Consider the following 20,731-nt stretch of genomic DNA (forward strand, 5'->3'; position numbering starts at 1 on the left):
ATGTAGGAAATGTGGCAGCCCCAGCAAGGTGGTGATAACTGAGGAATGGTTTTGGAGATGATGTTGATTCAGAGATGCAAATTGGCCGGACACCACAGAGAATTCCCATGCTCTTCCTCTCATGTGGCAGCACAGTGGTTAGCATTGTTGCCTCGCAGCACCAGGGACCTGGGTTCGATTCCCAGCTTGGGTCACTGTCTATGTGCAGTTTGCAAGTTCTCCCCATGACTGCGTGGGTTTCCTCCCACAGTCCAAAGACGTGCCGGTTAGGTGGATTGGCCATGCTAAAATTGCCCCTTCGTGTTAGGGGACTAGATAGGGGAAATGCGTGGGGATAGGGCCTGGGTGGGACTCAGTGGATCGCATGGCCTCTTTCTGCACTGTAGGATTCTATGATCCTTCAAAAGAGTACCACTGGATCTTTTACACAACCTGAACAGGCAGAGAGAGCCTCGGTTTCACATCTCTAAGAGACAGATGTAGTCGTGGATTCAAACACTCAGAATTTTCCTTTGATGCTGCTGGCTGCCCTACAGGCCTGGCCATTTATCTTTAGTAGAACAGTTGGTGTCCTACGTACACAATCTACTGCCTGCTTAAAATGTGAAAGAGCCAGATTAGTCAAATGCCAGCTTCACTCTTAAATAGAATTTCACAGTTTCCCACAATGTACAGAATACTTGTGTAACGGTCAGGCGCTTCTTAATTTACGTCATTAGCATAATTAATTTTCATTTTGTGTTTCATTTTACTGCTGGCAACAGCACAGCGTATCTCCCATTGCCTTTAGTATTATCACCACACTCTTTACAGAGCTTCAGCAGTTCAAATGCAGTTCCGTAATCTTTAAAAATATTTGTACTGATTTCCATTGCCTTCCCTTAACCTAACCTTGCAATCATCAGGGCTGCCTTGCCTCCCCTTGCAATTATAGGGGTACCCGCCCCCCCCCACCTCTCCCCTTGCAAACATCTGGACTCCCCTCCTCTTCCCTTGTAATCATCAGGAATCCCCACCTCCCTTTGCAATTATGGGGGTACCCCCCCTCCACCTCTCCCCTTGCAAACATCGGGACTCCCTCCTCTCCCCTTGCAAACATCGGGACTCCCTCCTCTCCCCGTGCAAACATCGGGACTCCCTCCTCTCCCCTTGCAAACATCGGGACTCCCTCCTCTCCCCTTGCAAACATCGGGAATCTCCTCTTATCCCCTTGCAATCAACAGTATTCTTCCCCCCTTCCTTGCAATCATCAGGGCTTCCCCCCTTTCCCCTTGCCATCATTGGGGCTCCATCCCTCTCCCCTTTCTATCATCGGGACTCTCCCCTTCTGTCCTTTGCAGTCATTGAGACTCTCCTCTCTAAACCCCACCAGACAAAAGGGGGATCTCGCCAAATGGAAGAGGGTTAGCCCCCTTGGCACTGCCCACTTTTGGCTATGCCCAACCTTGATCCTCAAACCCCGGGGCTTCCAGGAACCTCCTCACCCTCCTGTGTGATTATCATGACTGGGTTTTCACTTTTCAAAACGAACAGTGATTCACACCGGCTTGTGGTCATGTTGCCAAAGGAATAAGGTATGTAATGGGTGGATGGTATAGCGTAAAGCACTCTAATTTTAATATTTATCCAAAATCATGGAAATCAGGTTCACGCCCTCACTGGGTGTACCCTCATTAGCAGGGGAGGTGGGGAAGATCTCAGAGATCTCACCAACACAAGTCCTGTTTTTGGCTCTCTCGGGAGTTTTAGCAGCCCTAACAGAACTTGGGTGTACAGAGCAGAGCACAGGGCCACTACGTCGCAGCCAAGGAGTCTGCAAAGGGACATAGATAGGTGAAGCAAGAGGGCTAAATTTGGCAGATGGAGTATAATGTAAGAAAATGTGAACTTGTCCACTTTGGGAGGAAGAACAGTTTGCTGATCGTATCTTACCTTCCCTATTTCATTTGCTTGGAAATAAAACCTGAGGCACTCGATGTATTGTGTTCTGTCCTCCGTGGAAGAGATAAATGGGCATTCTGGTGAATATATTTTTTCTTTTTCTCAGACTTTGTTTAAAATAGGATACTCATAGGTGCTGGGTCTAAGGCAGTAGGATCATTTATCCTCGTCGCCAGATGTAATTATTTAATTTTGGGGACTTTATTTATAAGACAGTTACCGGAACTGCACGTTTGTATCTAATCCAAAGTCTCTTAGTACAAGGAGAACTCTTCCCCTTGAAATGATTCCCCTCTTCGGGTCCTGATTGGTCACCCAAGCCACGCGCCATTACTTAGTTGTTTTGTCCTTAAACATACAATCACCACCAATAGAAAAACAGCATATTATTAAATGGAGAGAGATTGAAGATCTCTGAGGGAAAATTTAGATGTCCTGCTACATGAATCAGGAAAAGTTAGCATGCAGGCATAGCCAGTGATTAGGAAGGCAAATGAAAAGTTGCTGTTTATTGTAAGGAGAATGGAACGTGAGTGTAATGACGTTTTGCAGTTTGGGTCTCCTTATTCAGGGAACAGATATAAACGCATTAGAAGTGGTTCAGGGAAGGTTAGCTCTCCTGATAGCTGAGGTGGGAGAGGATTTGTCTTATGAGGAAGAAAGGTTGGACAGACTGGGCATGTATATACCGGGGTTAAGAAGAACGAGAAGTGATCTTATTAAAAGATATTAGATCCTGAGGGGACTCGACAGGCTGAAACGACGAGTGGGAGAAACTATAACTAGGGGACAGAGCTTAAAAATAAGAATGAGACTTTTTTTCTCTCTGAGGGTCACGAATCTTTGGAACTCTCTTGCATAGTGAGTGGTGGAGGCACGATCATTTAATATTCTTAAGGCAGGGATAGATAGATTCTTAACTAACAAGGGAAGAAAAGGTTACAGAGGGTAGACAGAACGTGTAGTTGAGACCACAAACAGATTAGCTATGATATTATTGATTGACAGAGCAGGCTCAAGGGAGTTTGGCCTACTCCTGCTCCTAATTCATATCTGGATGTATTTATAATTTTAAAAACTCAGTTCAAGGAATGCTCCGCAAATCTTGATTAAGGAGTCATTACCAGAAATCAGAGTCAATAATAACAATTCCACTTACATTACACATCAACTTGACAAACTGATGCTGGCTTTAGCCTAAAAACAAACATAAGACAGGAACTTCAGGGGTAAAGTGAATACAGCAGTGACACACTTAACAGTGAGATGTTCTGTGCCCAATCTGAAATGCATTTGGACCACTTCTAATTTAGTCTGAACCATTTCTCAGGTATCATTGCTGTCCGTCTAAAACGGACATTTAGACCTCTTGCATTTTTAAGCAAACGACCTAATGCCAAAATTGATTGGTGGTAAGTGGAGAAGAAACCTGGCATCCCTCACACAGAACTCCTTGGGGCGGCACCGTGGCAAAGTGGTTAGCACTGCTACCCCACAACACTAGAGACTCATGTTCGACTCCCGGCTTGGGTCACTGTCTGTGCGGAGTCTCCATGTTCTCTCCACGTCCATGTGGGTTTCCTCCGGGTGCTCCGGTTTCTTCCCACAGTCTGAAAGACGTGCTGGTTAGGTGCGCTGGTCACACTAATTTCTCCCTCAGCGTACCCGAACTGGCGCCTATGATGTTACAATCAAATAAGTGAAGCGATACGGGCAACCCAGTATTAGGTTCTTTCACAGTTCAATTAAAAACAACATTTACTCAGTCAGATTATTTATTTAGGCCATATAAAGCTATAGTAATTATCATTTACAGTGGCAGTGGTTAGTACTGCTGCCTCAGAGTGCCAGGGAACCAGGTTCAATTCCCAGCTTGGGTCACTGTCTATGCAGGGTCTGCACATTCTTTCCGTGCCTGTGTGGGTTTCCTCCGGGTGCTCCAATTTCCTCCCACATGCTGATTATGTGATAAAAGGTAGGCCGATTAGGAGTATAGACATACAGAGGGACCTGGGAGTGCAGGTTCACAAATCCATGAAGGTTGCGTCACAAGTGGAGAAGGTTGTTAGGGAGGCTTATGGGATGTTAGCCTTTATAGGAAGGGGCATAGAGTACAAAAGCTGCCGTCTAATGCTTCAGTTGTACAGAACGTTGGTTAGACCGCATTTGGAGTACTGCGTCCAGTTCTGGTCACCTTACTACCGGAAGGATGTGGAGTCTCTGGAAAGGGTGCAGAGGAGGTTTACCAGGATGTTGCCTGGCATGACGGGACTGGGTTACGAGGAGAGATTGAAGAAACTGGGGCTATTCTCCCTGGAAAGACGGAGATTGAGAGGGGACATGATAGAAGTATATAAGATACTGAAGGGAATAGATAGAGTTAATAGTGAGAGACTGCTCCCTAGACTGGGTACGAACACGAGAGGTCATCATTTAAGGGTGAGGGGGGAGAGGTATAATTTGGAGGTGAGAAGAAGGTTCTTTACGCAGAGAGTTGTGGGGGTCTGGAACGCGCTACCGAGTAGGGTGGTGGAGGCAGGGACGTTGGACTCGTTTAAGATGCAGTTAGATAGGCACATGAGTGAAACGAGAATGGAGGGATATGGTAGGGGCTATTAAATAGGGTTAAACCTCGGGAGACACCGGAAGGGCAGGCTGTAAGATTAATATTTTTGTCTTTATTCCACAGGTGGAGGTCCACCTCGTGTCAAACGAGGGGCATGCACACGGCGGGTCGTGCGTGGGCTGCTCTTGGAAGTCCAGGAGTGGCCCAGTACTTCATGTCGGTGTGTGTGCTTGATCCTGGACCGGTAGACGGGTGCCGCAACAGCTCGGTGACTAGCACTGCTGGCTGTGCAGACACATGGATTTGGGCCTGTGTCTGTGGGAGTTTGCGCATTCTCCCTGTGGTTGCGTGGGTTTCCTCCCACACCCCAAAGATGTGCTCTTAGACTAATTGGTTTTTACCAAATTGACACTATTTCTTCCCTGAGTCTGACTGAGTAGGGTTCCATTCGTAGACATGCAGGGTAGAATAGGTGTAGGGTGATGCGGCGGCGCGGGCTCGTTGGGCCGAAGGGCCTGTTTCCCGTGCTGGGTTGTTCTTTGTTCTTCTTTGTTCTTTATTAGGTGTATTGGCCATGCTAAATTCTCCCTCAGTGTATCCGAACAGGCGCCAGAGTATGGCGAGTAGGGATTTTCACAGTAACCTCACTGCAGTGTTAACGTAAACCTACTTGTGACCAATAAATAAACTTTACTTTACTTCAGCAACCCCTGGGCTGCCAATAAACAGCAAGTTTGTAATTCTTTAAAATGCATAGCTAATTACTGCGAGCTAGGAGGAGCAGGGCTGCTCCAAAACATTATTTACTAAGCAGTTGATGTAGTAGTGACAGATTTAGATACAGTTACTGAATTATTACAGGCCAAATTCTGGGCCTATGTAATTAATTTCCTCTCATGCTTAACACCAAAAATGTATCCCATTATCGCTCTGGATCTAGAATTTATATGTCTGCTTTTAACTAAGTGGAAACTCATCCTTCTTTTTCTTAGATAATCCTTCAGGAATGAGGATAACTTGCTTTCCCTCCGGTTCACTGGATTCTCGGATGGCTGCTAAATCCAATGAGTGATCCGCAGGCTCTGGCACAGACGAAGTTGGTGGTGCCTGGAGGGTTGGGCAGATGAAATGTTTGGAAGCTTGTCCGTCATCTCTGACGCCTCTACTTCGCCTCTCCATATTTCGAATAAAAGAATCTTGATGCATTTGGTGCCTTCTCCACTTTGGTCATTCACAAGCCAGAGAGTTTTGTGGGGCAGCAAGGATGTTTGAGCTCTTCTGGGATGCTTTGAAGACATCCCTAAAGCATTGCCGCTGTGGTCCTAGGAATCTGTTACTGCAGCCAAGTTCCAAGTCGAATTGTTTCTTCGGGAATATGGTGTCAGGTAATGACACGTTCTTTCCAACAATGATTGAGTGATTAATACCTCAATGCTGAACAAGTTGGTTTGGGAGAGGATGGTGCACCTTTCTTGCCACTGGATTTGAAGGATCTTGCACCAGCACTTCTGGTATTTCCCCAGTGCCTGCTATATGTTGTCCAATATTCCAAAGCATATAAATTCACAGAACTATGAGGACAATCGTGCCCGAGCTGGAAGTTGATCTTGCTAAGTATTGATCGATGGTATCGTTAAATGTGCAGCAAGTACAAAGTAATTTTCATGAATGTTTAGTCGTATCTGTTACTTCCCTCCTCATGGTTTCCATGGAATTTCTCCACACCTACATAAACGTCCTTCCTGTTTGTGTCCTCTCCTTGCCCATCTGTTTTGCCCTTAGAAGGGATTTTCCTCTCCTCATTTGTCATTCTTGTATCTTTAAATGATTTTACAAAATGTTTAAGGCTTAATGAAATTAAGTACATTACAAGTGAACGAGCTGCCCTTTCACGTGAAGCCTCAACATTTGAATGTGAGGAGTACGAATCCACTTTCCCTGCCAGTAATTGCAGGCCAGTTCCTGCACAGGTTAGATTTTAACATTTTGGCCCACACAACTGTGATTGCTGAAGTAAACACAAATAACATTTTGATTCGATTTATTATTGTATTTGTATACAGTGAAGCATTGTTTCTTGCGCCCTATATAGACAACTCATACCATTTGTAGGGAAGGAAACGAGAGAGTGCAGAATGTAGTGTTACAGTCATAGCTAGTGTGTAGATAAAGATCAACTTAGTGCGAGGTGGTCCATTCAAATGTTTGGTGGCAGCAGGGAAGAAACTGCCCTTTATTATGTATTATCACATTATTTAATTCAGGAGGGATTTTAGGGTAACATTAACCACAAACAACATTTTAAATGAAATACAGGAACAAAATTACATAAGAACATAAGAAATAGGAGCAGGAGTAGGCCATCCAGCCGTTCGAGCCTACCCCGCCATTCAATAAGATCATGGCTGATCTGAAGTGGACCAGTTCCACTTACCCGCCTGCTCTCCATAACCCTTAATTCCCTTATCGATCATAAATCTATCTACCCGTGACTTAAACATATTCAACAAGGTAGCCTCCACCACTTCAATGGGCAGAGAATTCCAGAGATTCACTACCCTCTGAGAGAAGAAGTTCCTCCTCAACTCTGTTCTACAACACTTCCTTCTGGTTGGCCTCTTCCATTCTCCCTCTTACCTGTCTGGTAATGACACGTAATTTAACATTCATTCTTTTCCCATCCAATATAATCTATTCCATAAATTGGAAATGTGTTTTCCATCTTAAGTATAAATCCCTCAATTCTTTCATTCTGTATGTTTTGCAGTGGGAGCAATATGTTTTTGATGACATTTGACCTACTTAAGACAGCTTCCAGAATCCAGTTTGCAAAAAAAAATTCTGTAACAAAAATGCAAGAATTGGACTGGAAGGTCAGTCAGTCTGATGCATCAAACTGCAAACGGGTTGACAATGAATCAGATACACATCACCAGTGCACATACCTAACTGGACCCAACGACTGAACTACTCAATGTAAAATACTACAGTTAATACTTTAATTCCTCAAGCAATTACTATCCAACAAAGCAACATTCAGTTGTTTTTTAACCCTCGTATTATTACCTTAAGTTTCTCAAAATTAAACGCTGCTGCACTTCATGTACAATCACCCTGATCCACTGGCATTGAACATAAGAACATAAGAAATAGGAGCAGGAGTAGGCCATCTAGCCCTTCGAGCCTGCCCCACCATTCAACAAGATCATGGCTGATCTGAAGTGGATCAGTTCCACTTTTCCGCTTTCTTCCCATAACCCCTAATTCCCTTGTCTATCAAAAACCTATCTACCCGTGACTTAAATATATTCAGTGAGGTAGCCTCCACCACTTCAATGGGCAGAGAATTCCAGAGACTCACCACCCTTTGAGTGAAGAAGTTCCTCCTCAACTCCGATCTAAACTGCCCCCCCTCCCTTATTTTGAGGCTGTGCCCTCTAGTTCTACTAGAACTAGAACTATTGCCTCGCCAGATAAAAGCAACAACCTTTGTCGATGAGGATAATCCCAATAATTTGCAAGACTGTACTTGGTTGCATGATGACCAAGATTGAGAACTAAGTATGCTTGTGCTGGAAATCCAGCAGTCTGACAGGACTAGGAACGAGGTTCTGCTGTTTGAGGATCTCGTTTCCAAATGAATAAGGTAACAATCCCTGCACTGCCAACTGAGGAACACACAACCGGCATAGTGTTAAATAGATCAGGGAATTGAATAAACGAGTGGCTTGTGAGAGGGATATTAGCCGAAAAAGGCACTTAATTGAAAATCATTCCCAGGTTCCTACCAAGAGCAAGAAAGTAAACTTGAGGATTGGAAGAATCGTAAAATCCCCACTTTGCAGAAGATTGCAATTTGGCCATTGAGACTGCACCGACTCCGACAGAGCATCTTACCCAAGTTCCCTCCATTCCTCATAACCCTGCACTTCTACCCCACTAATCCCTTAAGAAAGCCCACCACCACTTCAACTTTCTCAGGAGGCTAAGGAAATTTGGCATGTCCGCTACAGCGCTCTCAATCTTTTATAGATGCTCCACTGAAAGCATTCTTTCTGGCTGTATCACTGCTTGGTCTGGTTCCTGCTCTGCCCAAGACTGCAAGGGACTACAAGCATCAGTCCTGGCAGCTCAGTTATTTACATTTTAGAAAACGACTAAAGGGACAGATATAATGTATTCAAATTAGTTGCCAATAGAAAGCTGGCTGGGAAAGTAAGCTGTAGGAGAGAAAATAGCAAGTAGAAATAAGCAAAGATAACTGAGTGAGCAAGAAAGGTTTTTGATTTACAAAGGAATCAAGGATTATGGTTGGGAAAGGCAGGGAAATGGGATTGAGGTTACAAGATCAGCCATGGGCGGCACAGTGGATAGCACAGCTGCCTCACAGCGCCAGAAACACGGGTTCAATTCCAGCCTTGGCTGACTATCTGTGTGGAGTTCACACGTTCTCCCAAGTTTGCAGGGTTTGCTCCGGGTGCTCCCATTTCCTCCCAACTCCAAAGATGTGCGGGTTAGGTTGATTGACACTAGGAGGCAATGTAGTATGGCCAGAGTGAATACATGGGGTTTTGGGGATAAGGCCTGGGTGGCACTGTTGTCAGTGCAGGCTCCCTCTGCACTGTAGCGATCTTATGATTCTATGATTTTATTGAACAGCTTTGGGGGGCTGTTTGACTTACTCCTGCTCCCTTTATAATTTGATTTATATTGAAAATTAAAAAAAGTATACAGAGATCAAAATTGAAAAAATGCTTGCAAAATATTAAAGGCAACAGAAAAAAAAATGTAAACAACATGAAGGAAAATAGTGTTAAGAAGGAAATGAACGTTCGTAAAGATTATAATGGACAACAGTTAGAATTGTTAAATAATTTATCCATTGTCATTGCCGTGGAAGAGGACAACATACCACCATTGCAATATAAGTGGCACTTATCTGATTTAATACGAGGGAAGCTGCTGGTGGAGAAAATAATGCTACACAAATCTCCCGTGTAAAAGAAATACATGTCAAAATTGCAGATGCTTTAATCATAATTTTCAAAAACTTTTTCAAAACTGCAAGATTGTGTGTTGGCAAATGTACGCCATTATTTAAGAGGGAAAGCAGGAAGCTATAGGCCGTCAAGTTTGTTTAGAGTTTAAAGTTAAAGTTCATTTATTATTAGTGTCACAAACAGGCTTACATTAACACTGCAATGAAATTACTATGAAAATCCCATTGTTGCTGGGAGGTACACTGAGGAAGAACTTAGCATGTCCAATGCACCTAACCAGCACATCTTTTAGACTGTGGGAGGAAATCAGAATATGATGTGATGTGGAGATGCTGGCATTGGACTGGGGTAAACACAGTAAGAAGTCTCACAACACCAGGTTAAAGTCCAACCAGTTTTATTTGATATTAAACCCACAAGCTTTTGTGTGTGCCTTTTACATGGCTCTGTTTGAGACCAGAACTCTCCACTCACCTGACGAAGGGGCAAACCCCGAAAGCTTGTGGGTTTACGATCAAATAAACTGGTTGGACTTTAACCTGGTGTTGTAAGACTCCTTACTGTGGAAACCAGGATACCCAGAGGAAACCCATGCAGGCACGGGGAGAACATGCAGACTCCGCCCAGACAGTGACCCAAGCCAGGAATCGAACTCGGGTCCCTGGTGCTGTGAGGCAACAGTACTAACGACTGTGCAATCATGCCATCCCTCACACCTTTGATGAGTGTGGGATGTTACTGAAATCTATCATTTGTGATAAAGTAACTAAATACTTGGAATGTTTGCCTCTGACCCTAGGGTAAAGGAAAGAAGGTTTGGTTCTATTTATAGAGCCTTGCTCAGATTCCATCTGGAGTAATGTGTCCAATTCTGGGCAACTTGTCACAGGAACGCTGCTTTGACTATAGAAGTAGTACAGTATGGATTCGCAAGAATAATACCAAGAATAATAATAATAATGCCCTTACGGATGAAAAATTGTTTCAAGTGGTGTTCCACTGACTTCAGTATTGGGACCCGTACTATTTGTGTTATATATTAATGATTTGGATGTGAACAGGGTGGGGGACACGATAGGGAAATTTGCAGACGACACAAAGATTGGCTGAGTCGTGGATAGTGTAGAGAATAGCGATAATCTCCAAAGTGATATAGATGGGTTGGTGGATTGGGAGATAAAGTGGCAAATATATTTTAACATGGAGAAGCATGAGGTAATGCATTTAGGGAGGTCAGGTAGTTATACACAATAAATGGACATGTATAGGAATACACAATAAAGGGGAATATACTAAGAGGGATGGATGAAGTGAGAAATCTTGGTGTCTAAGTACACAGGTTCCTTATTCCAGTAGTTCAAGTAGACAAACTTGTAAAGAAGGCATGTGGAATGCTCTCCTTCACTGAAAAAAGAAAGAATATGTCAGAATTGTATAAAACACTGATGAGGCCAACACTGGAGTATTGAGTGCAGTTCTAGTCATCAGGATGTAATTGCTCTGGAGAGAGAACCAGGAGGTTTACAAGAATGTTGCCAGAAAAGTGGAACAAAGGAGGCTGATGGGTGATTTGATTGAGGTGTACAAAATTATGAGAGGAAGGGAGTGTGTACAGGATTAAACTGCTTCCTTTGGTGGAGAATTCTAGAACCAGGGGACAGAGATTCAAGATAAATGACAGAAGGTGTAGAGGGGACATGAGGAAGAACATTTTTACGCAGAGGGTACTGGGTTCTAGAATTCGCTGCTCGAGTTGGTAGTGGAGGCAGAGATCCTAAACTCTTTAAAAAAAAACCTGGATCAGCAGCTTCAGATGTTTGCCAATGTTTCAGCCTTGTCTTTTTGTTATAATGTGCTGGGCTCCCCCATCAGTAAGAATGAAGATTTTTGTGGCGTCTCCTCCTCTGGTTAGTTACTTAACTGTCCATCATCTTTCAAGACTGGATGTGGTAAGACTGCAGAGCTTTGATTCGATTCTTTGGTTGTGAGATTGCTTAGCTCTGTCTATCACATACTGCTTTTGTTGTTTGGCACACAAGTGCCGTAGGTTCCCCAGGCTGACGTCTCAGTTTTAGGTCTGCCTGATGCTGCTCTGGGCATTGCTCTCTTGCACACCTCATTGAAGCAAAGAAGCAGCATCTTCAAAAGTAAAAAGGGAAGTGGGGAATACCTGATGGAAAGATGGAGATATATCTTTGTTTTCACTTGCAGCTTAAAGCTATTTTTGTTTGCTTGATCTGTCATAGCTTACAGCAGTGGGGATAGCCATTTATCAAATATTTCCCACTGAGGTACTAAACATCTTGACTTTTCTTTGTTTCTCCCAAAGTCACTACACAGAATATCTTCTCACTCTTTTTTCCTTTGTTAATTCTGTTATGAAAAAGTGACTCATGTCATGTATTGTTCCCTCAGCAAGGAAGACTAGTGTGATTGATGTTAAGACCATGACACATCACTCTTGCCTCACCTATACCCAAGCTATGATTATCCAAAAGCTCTCTCTCTAACGAGAGTGTCAGTCATCACGGGGAATCAAACCCTCATCTACACCTTGTGAAGTGATTGATTTTAATATCATACCTGCAGTTTGCTCACTAATACAATGTCTTATTTCTAGTTTTTACAAGAGCTCTGATAATATTGGATTTCCAGCATAAGTTCAAATTTCTCAGAGATTACTTGAAAATGGTACTAAACTTTCAGTGATCTAAACAGTTTGTTTGGCTATATTATATGAATCGTGTATTCAATCATAGAAACAGTACAGTGCAAAAAGAGGCCATTTGGCCCATCAAGTCTGTACCGACCACAATCCCATCCAGAGCAGAATCATTTAGGGCAGAATCCTGTGCCGATAGCAAGGATCACAGCCATTGGCTCAGCATCCTGTCAGACCTCTGCTTCCTCACTATCTAGGGGGCCCAGCACCTATATGTGACAATCACGCAGTTCACATCAGACCGCTAGGCCTAGCCCCAAAATCAGGGACCCCCCACTGAAGTGGTGGCCAATCAGAAACCTTTTAAACGGCAGCACAACCAGTGGTGGCTGCTGCCGGAACCAATCAGGAGCAAGGCCACAGGTGAGTGATGATGGGAGGGGGTTTGAGGGGTGGGGTTGTCGGGGAGGTGGGAGGGAGCTGGCTGTAAGGTCAGGGAGTTGGCTCTCAGCGACTTTCCCCCCATCCCCCTTCCCAATGCTGAGTCCCTCGAATAAAAACTGAATGCCTTTGAATGCTCCCCCACCCCCCAAACACACCCCCTCCCTGCCCCTCAACCCCTCACACGACCCAACCAGCAGGAACCAGCAAGGAAACACGCCAGGATTTACTTGTCACACACCGCTGCCAACTACTTGGATGAGGTTCTTTAATTGACCGTGAATTGGTCACTTAAGAGCCTTAAATTAGCAGCGGAGCAGGAAACCCATCCACAGACAAACCCAGCACTGTCCCCCGCCTGACTGACTGCGCCCCTGCCCCTTAAAGTCAGCTCTTCAAACTCATTGAGGTAAGGAAACAGAATCACCCCAGAGACGTTGGTATCTTCTGAGCAAAAAAAAAGCTGTTTACTTGAGTAAATAGCATGCTTTGTATCTGTGCCAATAAGCTGTTCTAATTTACTTCTTACCAAGTCTGCTGATTAAATTAGAATTATTAAATGATCAAAACTTTAACAAATGATTTTCTAGTGTTTAGTGCCGGAAATGTTCAATTTGCTGCTTGACTCCATGCAAGGGTTCATTTATTGAGCACGCTAACTGCTTACTGAAAGGAAGAGTAGAGTGGAATTTTAATTATGACAACTGTTTAAAACACAGAAGATATCTTTATCAAACCCAGGTCTACCCATCACGTCACGAGGATAAAAACATGATTACAGCTGCTTATTTTGTTTGGCAGGACCTTGAAACATAAACTCAAAGGCTCGTATTTTATGACAGTAATTCATCTTTGGTCCGTAACGTTTCAATAAGTGAAGTCAGCATCCTGCACTTCACAAAAGAACACACTTACTCTCAATGGGGTCCTGTAACGCTGGATGCAGCAATGCCCTCGGAGTACCATGATAGAGACTCAATCTGGAGTTTTGAGAAAAAGGACAAAAAAAAAACCTGTTAACTTTTTTATCTTATTAGATCAAGCAGCAGCTATAGGGTATAGCTTTATTAAACTTGCATTGAAAAGAATGTGATGAAATAAACTCCAATTCCAGATGGTATTGATAAATGCTCCAAGACAATAGCCAACCACAGCAGGTTCCAATATCTGGTATTAAGGAACTTTGAAATAGACCTGTAACTACATGGAGGCTGCAAGCCACCATGAACATAGCAATAAAGGCAATACAAAGAGGTGACAAATGCCATATTTCCCACAGGAATACAAGAATTAAATCAGATCGACTCAATCTGGATTAGCTGACTTTTTCACTCTTGCCTTGAAGGCACAATAGATTAACGTATGACGGTGAAATGGTGGAGTCTTCAATGCTCCTGTCGGCCTCTTTTCCACAATCTGCCTGCCAATTTCAAGTCAATTTCATACGCTGACCGGGGGCGGAGAAAAGGAAAGGAAGGAAGGGAGAGGGGTTGCAACGGTGAGCTTTAGGAGTGCAGCTGCACTGAAAATATTTCCAAGGAAAAGGCAGTCAATTTAAAACCAATAGTAAATACTTGCTCTGCATGAATATTACAAAGATATTGTAAAAAAAACTGTATCTTTTTCCATTAATGTTAAAAAATATTCATCAGAAAAATAATTCAGAAATAAGTAACTGTGTAATGGAATGTGCTGTGGACTGCAGATTCGAAATTTAATAAGAGGGTTGATTATCAATAATGCAAAACAAGTTGACTAAAAACGCCAAATGTGTGTTTGTCATCTGTTCCTAAAAGTCACATCTTTTGCAGCTTCCACTATTCAGCTTACTCTCCCTGTCGGGTTCTATGCCAGCACTTGGCAATTACTTCTCCACTAAATTAGGTGAAAGAAACCATTCGTAAGACATCAGCAAATCATCTCATAGTTACTGTGAGCATGGTCAATAAAGTGAGATAGATTTAACAGTTAACAAATACAGTCGACACGCAGCGGTTTAAAATAGCAACACTTTGGCAATGGGAAAGAGAAATAATTTATGAGAAACCAAGCAGATAGAACTATATTACCAATGAGATCAGCTTTTTAGCATTCAGGTCAGTGCAGGATTCAATAGCTCAAGGCCATATTCCAAATAAATCAAATCTGATAAATTGACTTCAGTGTACTAAGTAACAAATCTAAGTTAACTACTGATGTAAATCAGCAATAACTAATCCTATTTATGTCAACTCATAGATTCTTTTATTAAAATTTTAATACTCAAAAGTTTTAATGAACTATATATATATATATTTGAGTGGCACTGTAAAATTGACATTGGTGCACTGTGTCTTATCCCACTAAAGCCATGATTTGAATTCCATTCATTCTCTTTCTTGATCCGTGATGTAATTAGATGGGATAGAAGGAGGATATATTAAGCATTTGAATAAGCAACAGGTCAGGTTACAAAAGTTTTGCTCCAAGCTCAGACACTCAAAGTATACAAAGAACAGCACAGCACAGGAAACAGGCCCTTCAGCCCTACAAGCCCACGCCGCCCACTTTAACACTCAGCGAGTGCCTCATTCCAATCCACCTTCTACCTGTGACTTTTGTCTACATCTCGTGGACTCCACGATAAAGGGGTGCAAATTTAGGGAATATCTTAAGTGACATTTGGAATTTTGATTTCCACAAGCTAAAAGCAGGGAGTGACTTTGAGGTACGCAATAACTATTCAATCTTGTTTAGGGGAAAAAAAAAATCAACATATCCATTTTAGAAGCTCCCTCAATCTCCATCAGCGTAAAGGCACGACTCAGTGTAGTACTGGACTCTACAGACCGGAAGATTCCAGCTGGACTGAGTTTCCAGTCTTCAGCAGTTAGGATGTTACAATCAATTGAGTATCAAAAGCTCAGGGAGCAGAGAAAACTAGCGCTTTGCTGCTGCTTGCTATCCAAATTGTTTAATGTACAAGGACAGCAGTTTTCATCAGTGCCTTGTCTCAGTGAGAGGCTTTATTCAACTGGTGTTAAAATCTCTGCCTCCAGTGACAGCTTCATGGCAATGTCACATTACAAAAGAAAGCCAGATGTGTCAATTAGGCTGGTTGCTTTGCAAATCCAAAACATCCCCTTTTCACGTCAAGCAAAAAAAATACAAACACAAGTGTCCCCAGTACCGTGGGTGGCACGGTAGGACAGTGGTTAGCACTGCTGCTTCACAGCTCCAGGGTCCTGGGTTTGATTCCTGGCTTGGGTCACTGACTGTGTGGAGTTTGCACATTCTCCTCATGTCTGTGTGGGTTTCCTCCCACAGTCCAAAGATGTGCAGGTTAGGTTGATTGGCCATGCTAAGAAATTACCCCTTAGAGTCCAGGGATGCATAGGTTAGAGGGATTAGTGGGTATAATATGTAGGCACTGGGTGAGATTGTTCGGTGCAGACTCGATGGGCTGAAGGGCCTCTTTCTGCACTGTAGGGTTCTATTCTGTCAAAGCACAGGGGCAGGTAGACATCCGGTAAAGATTCAGATTCAGCTGTGACGTCCATCAAATTCAAACAGCCTAATTTTCACTGCCTTACCTCCTTGTGAGACAGAGGAGTTTAAGTGCTAAATTAATCAGGATGATGAAAGACTGTGAGAGACTATAACAGTGTAAGATTATTTCCATTGGTTTGTAAATTATAAACAATAGGAGAATAGGGAAGCGAGGTTTTTTTTCACAAAGATTATTAGTCACATGTGATGTTATATTGTGAGCAACAATTGGGGCAGAAACTATAGAACAAAGAGAATAATGATCTAAGAACAGGACAGCACAGAAACAAGAACTTCAGTCCACCAAGCCTGTCACATGACACCTGACACCTTTCGAAAGACCTTTGCTTCCATGTGGTCCGTATCCCCTATTCCTTGCATATTCCTTGTATCTGTCAAGATGCCTCTTAAACATTGCTATTGTATCTGCTTCTACCACCTCCTCTGGCAGTGCACCCTTTATGATGTAGAGATGCCAGCATTTGACTGGGGTAAGCACAGGAAGAAGTCTCACAACTCCAGGTTAAAGTCCAACCAGTTTATTTTAAACTGGTTGATCTCTAACCTGGTATTGTGAGACTTCTTACTGAGCGCACCCTCTCACAGCTCCTTTAATCTTTCCCCCTTTTACCACACACCAATGTCCCCTAGTAAATGACATTTCTACCCTGGCAAAAGGACTCCGACTATCATTCTCTCCAGGCCTCTCATAATTTTATAAACTTCTAGCAGGTTGTCCCTCAGTTTCTGACATTCAAGTGAAAACAAACCATGTTTGCCCAATCTTTTCTCAGAGCTAATACCCTCCAAACCAGGCAACCTCCTGATAATCCTGCTTTGCACCCTCTCCAAAGCTTTCACGTTCTTCTGGTAGTGTGGCAACCAGAACTATACGCAATATTCCAAATGTGGCTTCACTAAAGTTCTATACAGCTGCAACATGACTTGCCACTTTTTATACTCTATGCCTGACCAATGAAAGTAAGCATGCCCTACACCTGCTTGACTAACTTATCCATTTGTGCTGCCACTTTCAGGGACCTGAACACCTAGATCCTTCTACACGTTAATGCTTCTAAGGATTCTACCATTTATTGTTCATACCCCTCCTGCATTAGACTATCCAAAATACATCACCTTGCATTTGTCTTAATTAAATTCCATCTGCCATTTCTCTGCTCAAGTCTCCAGTCTATCTATTTCCTGCTACATCCTCTGGCAATTCTCGCTATCCACAACTCCCACAGACATTGAGTCATCCCGCAAACTTACTAATCAGACCACCTACATTCTCCTCCAAATCATTTATATACATTACAAACAACAGGGGTCCCAGCACTGGTCCCTGTAGAGCAACACTGATGATAGATCTTCAGTCAGAAAAATACTCTTGCAACGCTACTCTCCATCTTCTATGGCTAAGTAAGAACTCTCACAACACCAGGTTAAAGTCCAACAGGTTTATCTGGTAGCACAAACCACTAGCTTTCGGAGCATTGCTCCTTCATCAGGTAAGTGGGAGTTCTGTTCACAAACTTCTGTGACTAAACCAGTTCTATACCCATCCTAATGGCTCACCATGGATCCCATGTGACTTCATCTTCTGTATCAGCCTACCATGAGGGATCTTGTCTAAGGCCTTGCCAAAGCCCATGTAAATAACAGTCACTGCCTTACCCTCATCAATCATCCTTGTCACTTCCTCAAAAAACTCAATCAAGTTTGTGAGACATGACCTTCCCCGCACAAAGCCACGCTGCCTATCGCTAATAAGTCCATATTAAATCCTGTCCCTACAAATCTTCTCCAATAATTTGCCTACCATTCACATGAGGTTCACCGGCCTGTATTTTCCCAGATTATCCTTCTTTTAGCATTGATTAAACAAGAATTGGGCCATTTCGGAAAAAACGAACAATAAGAATTATGGAAGCAAGAGCAGGGCTGGGAAATGGAAATCGAGCACGCAGTTATGGTTTTCCATGTGTCCACACAACATCCAACAAATCCTATCTGATTCATTTTAATGGACCAGAAGGTCACACACTGGTGAGCGCACAATTGGAAAATCCCTAGTCAAAAACTCCCGTCGAAGAGCTGGCATGGCACAGGTGTGATGGATGGAATGACCTCCTCTGCTGTGAATTTTCCAAATCGGTAAGGAAGCACGCTCCAGGAACTTAAGTACCTTAAGAAATGGGGGGGGGAAAACAGAGTGAAAGATCCATTATAGGGTAATTAAATTTCCCAATGCAAGTGCTAAAATTATTTACTTTTTTAAAATAAATCAAAGAGGTTCCAGTAACATTATACCATCATCTGTGAATTGACAATGGTATAATTTAATGGTTAACAGTGATTTGTGATATTCAGATTGTGATGTTGTGGCGTTATATTGTAAGTTCAGCCAGCTTTTAAGTGTTCAGATTACTAACAACCTGTCCTGGTCCCCCCATGTCAACACCATAGCTAAGAAAGCCCACCAATGCATCTACTTTCTTAGAAGACCAAGGAAATTTGGTACGTCAGCTACGACTCTCACCAACTTTTACAGATGCACCATAGAAAGCATTCTTTCTGGTTGTATCACAGCTTGGTATGGCTCCTGCTCTGTCCAAGGCCGCAAAAAGCTACAAATGAAGCCCAGTCCATCATGCAATCCATTGATTCTGTCTACATTTCCTGCTGCCTCGGCAAAGCAGCCAGCATAATCAAGGACCCCAAACACCACGGACATTCTCTCTTCCACCTTCTTCCATCAGGAAAAAGATACAAAAGTCTGAGGTCACGTACCGACCGACTCAAGAACAGTTTCTTCTTTGCTGCCATCAGAATCTTGAAGGACCCACCATGCACTAAGTTTATTTTTCTTTACACCCTAGTTATGACTGTAACACTACATTCTGCACCCTCTCCTTTCCTTCTCTATGAACGGTATGCCTTTCTGTACAGCGCTCAAGAAACAATACTTTTCACTGTATACGAATACCTGTGATAATAATAAATCAAACCAAATCAAATTTTTTACAACATTATAATGGTGCTTGCAGCTGCTCCTGCCAGGAGATCTGTTGCCTTGGTATATCACTCTCACATGCCATGCTCACACATCACTGGAGTTTGTCTGCAATCACTCCGCGACCTCAATCATCCGACCACGCCTAGGTCCACCCATCTTTCTGCGGCCCTCCACTTCACCCTCTTGAAGGGATTCCCTGTAGCTTTTCAGCTCTGACCAGGTGGTTGAAATACTGATATTTCCTTGTTGGGAAGTCACATTTTAAATTTATTTTTGCTCCTGCGATTTCAAGCCCCTCTTCATTCGTCTTACAGTCTGTATATGGAATTTTGAGCATAGGTCTTGGCTTCCTTTATCTTCTTGTACAGATCCAAACTTATTTTCCAGGTGTCTGAGTCATACAGAAAAGAGGACAGGATGTAGAACTTATGAGCTTTTTCCTTGTTACATTTCATAAGAATTTCATCAGTTGTTGAGGCAGCCCGAGGTCTCAAAAGGCTCAAATTTAAATGCAACTTCCTTCTATTCTTTTATTATAACTTATAATTCCGTTCTGAATGTTCAGACACCCAGCCTGATCACCACCAAATAAAAACTGTTCGAGAAGCTGACTCAAGGGCAATTGGGGGTGGCTAATAAATTCTGGCCTTGCCAACAAAACCCACAGCCTTTTGAACAAATTAAAAAATACATTATTTGTGAGTATCAATGCACAAAATAACACATATCCTACCTTTAAAATCACAGTTTAAAAACAAAATGTATTTCTTTTTGGATGTTTAAATGTTTGTAATATCAGAGGTCAAATTGCTTGGGAGTCTGGCAAGCTAAGGAAGATGTAACCAAACATCATGGTAGATCTAGTTGTTAACCGAGAATGTGGCACGGTGGCACAATAATTCGCACTGCTGCCTAACAGTGACAGAGACCTGGGTTCGATTCCTGGCTTGGATCACTGTCAGTGCGGAGTTTGTACATTCTCCCTGTGTCTGTGTGGGTTTCCTCCGAGTGCTCTGGTTTCCTCCCACACTCCAAAGATGTGCAGGTTTGGTTAATTGGCCATGCTAAATTGCCCCTTAGTGATAGGGGAACTAGCAAGGATAAATGCATGGGGTTATGGGGATAGAGCCTGGGTGGAATTGTGCATACTTGATGGGCTGAATGGCTTCCTTCTACACTGTAGGATTCAATGACTCTATGAACTGTAAGTGTTACTTCAGCTCTGACACAACTTCTCTGATAAGGGCCACTGTAATGTATGGTTTGCATGGAAATCAGCAGAAATGCAGAAAATAACTGTTATAAAACAGAAATACTTACTTTGATTTGATGTACACAAACTCCACTTCGCAGGGATCCGTTAACAATGCAAGAACAACGCTCCTACACCATAAGGGGATGCATCACAAGCTAACTTTAGGGATAGGATAGGATCAAAATACGTAAAAACTTTGGTTTTGAGTATCACTTCTTTGACTTGCACACAGGCATCATCGCAGTGAACCGACCACCTCCACATCAAGTTCTGTTATGGTTTCAGAATGGTTGCCTAGTTTGGGACAAATCTTCCATAG

At 42.9% G+C, this 20,731-nt stretch overlaps 1 protein-coding gene across 1 annotated transcript in view; it reads right to left on the bottom strand.

Annotated features, from left to right (window-relative positions):
• Nucleotides 1-20,731, bottom strand: part of nphp4 (nephronophthisis 4) — a 406,773-nt gene that overhangs the window by 318,639 nt on the left and 67,403 nt on the right. Inside the window, exon 4 of the mRNA XM_080214939.1 lies at nt 13,526-13,590. Within this exon, the coding sequence (XP_080071065.1) occupies nt 13,526-13,590 (65 nt within the window). The remainder of the gene's footprint in view (nt 1-13,525; nt 13,591-20,731) is intronic.

The sequence above is a fragment of the Carcharhinus amblyrhynchos genome, chromosome 30 (assembly GCF_965287045.1).
Source record: "Carcharhinus amblyrhynchos chromosome 30, sCarAmb.v2.hapA, whole genome shotgun sequence".
Taxonomy (NCBI): domain Eukaryota; kingdom Metazoa; phylum Chordata; class Chondrichthyes; order Carcharhiniformes; family Carcharhinidae; genus Carcharhinus; species Carcharhinus amblyrhynchos.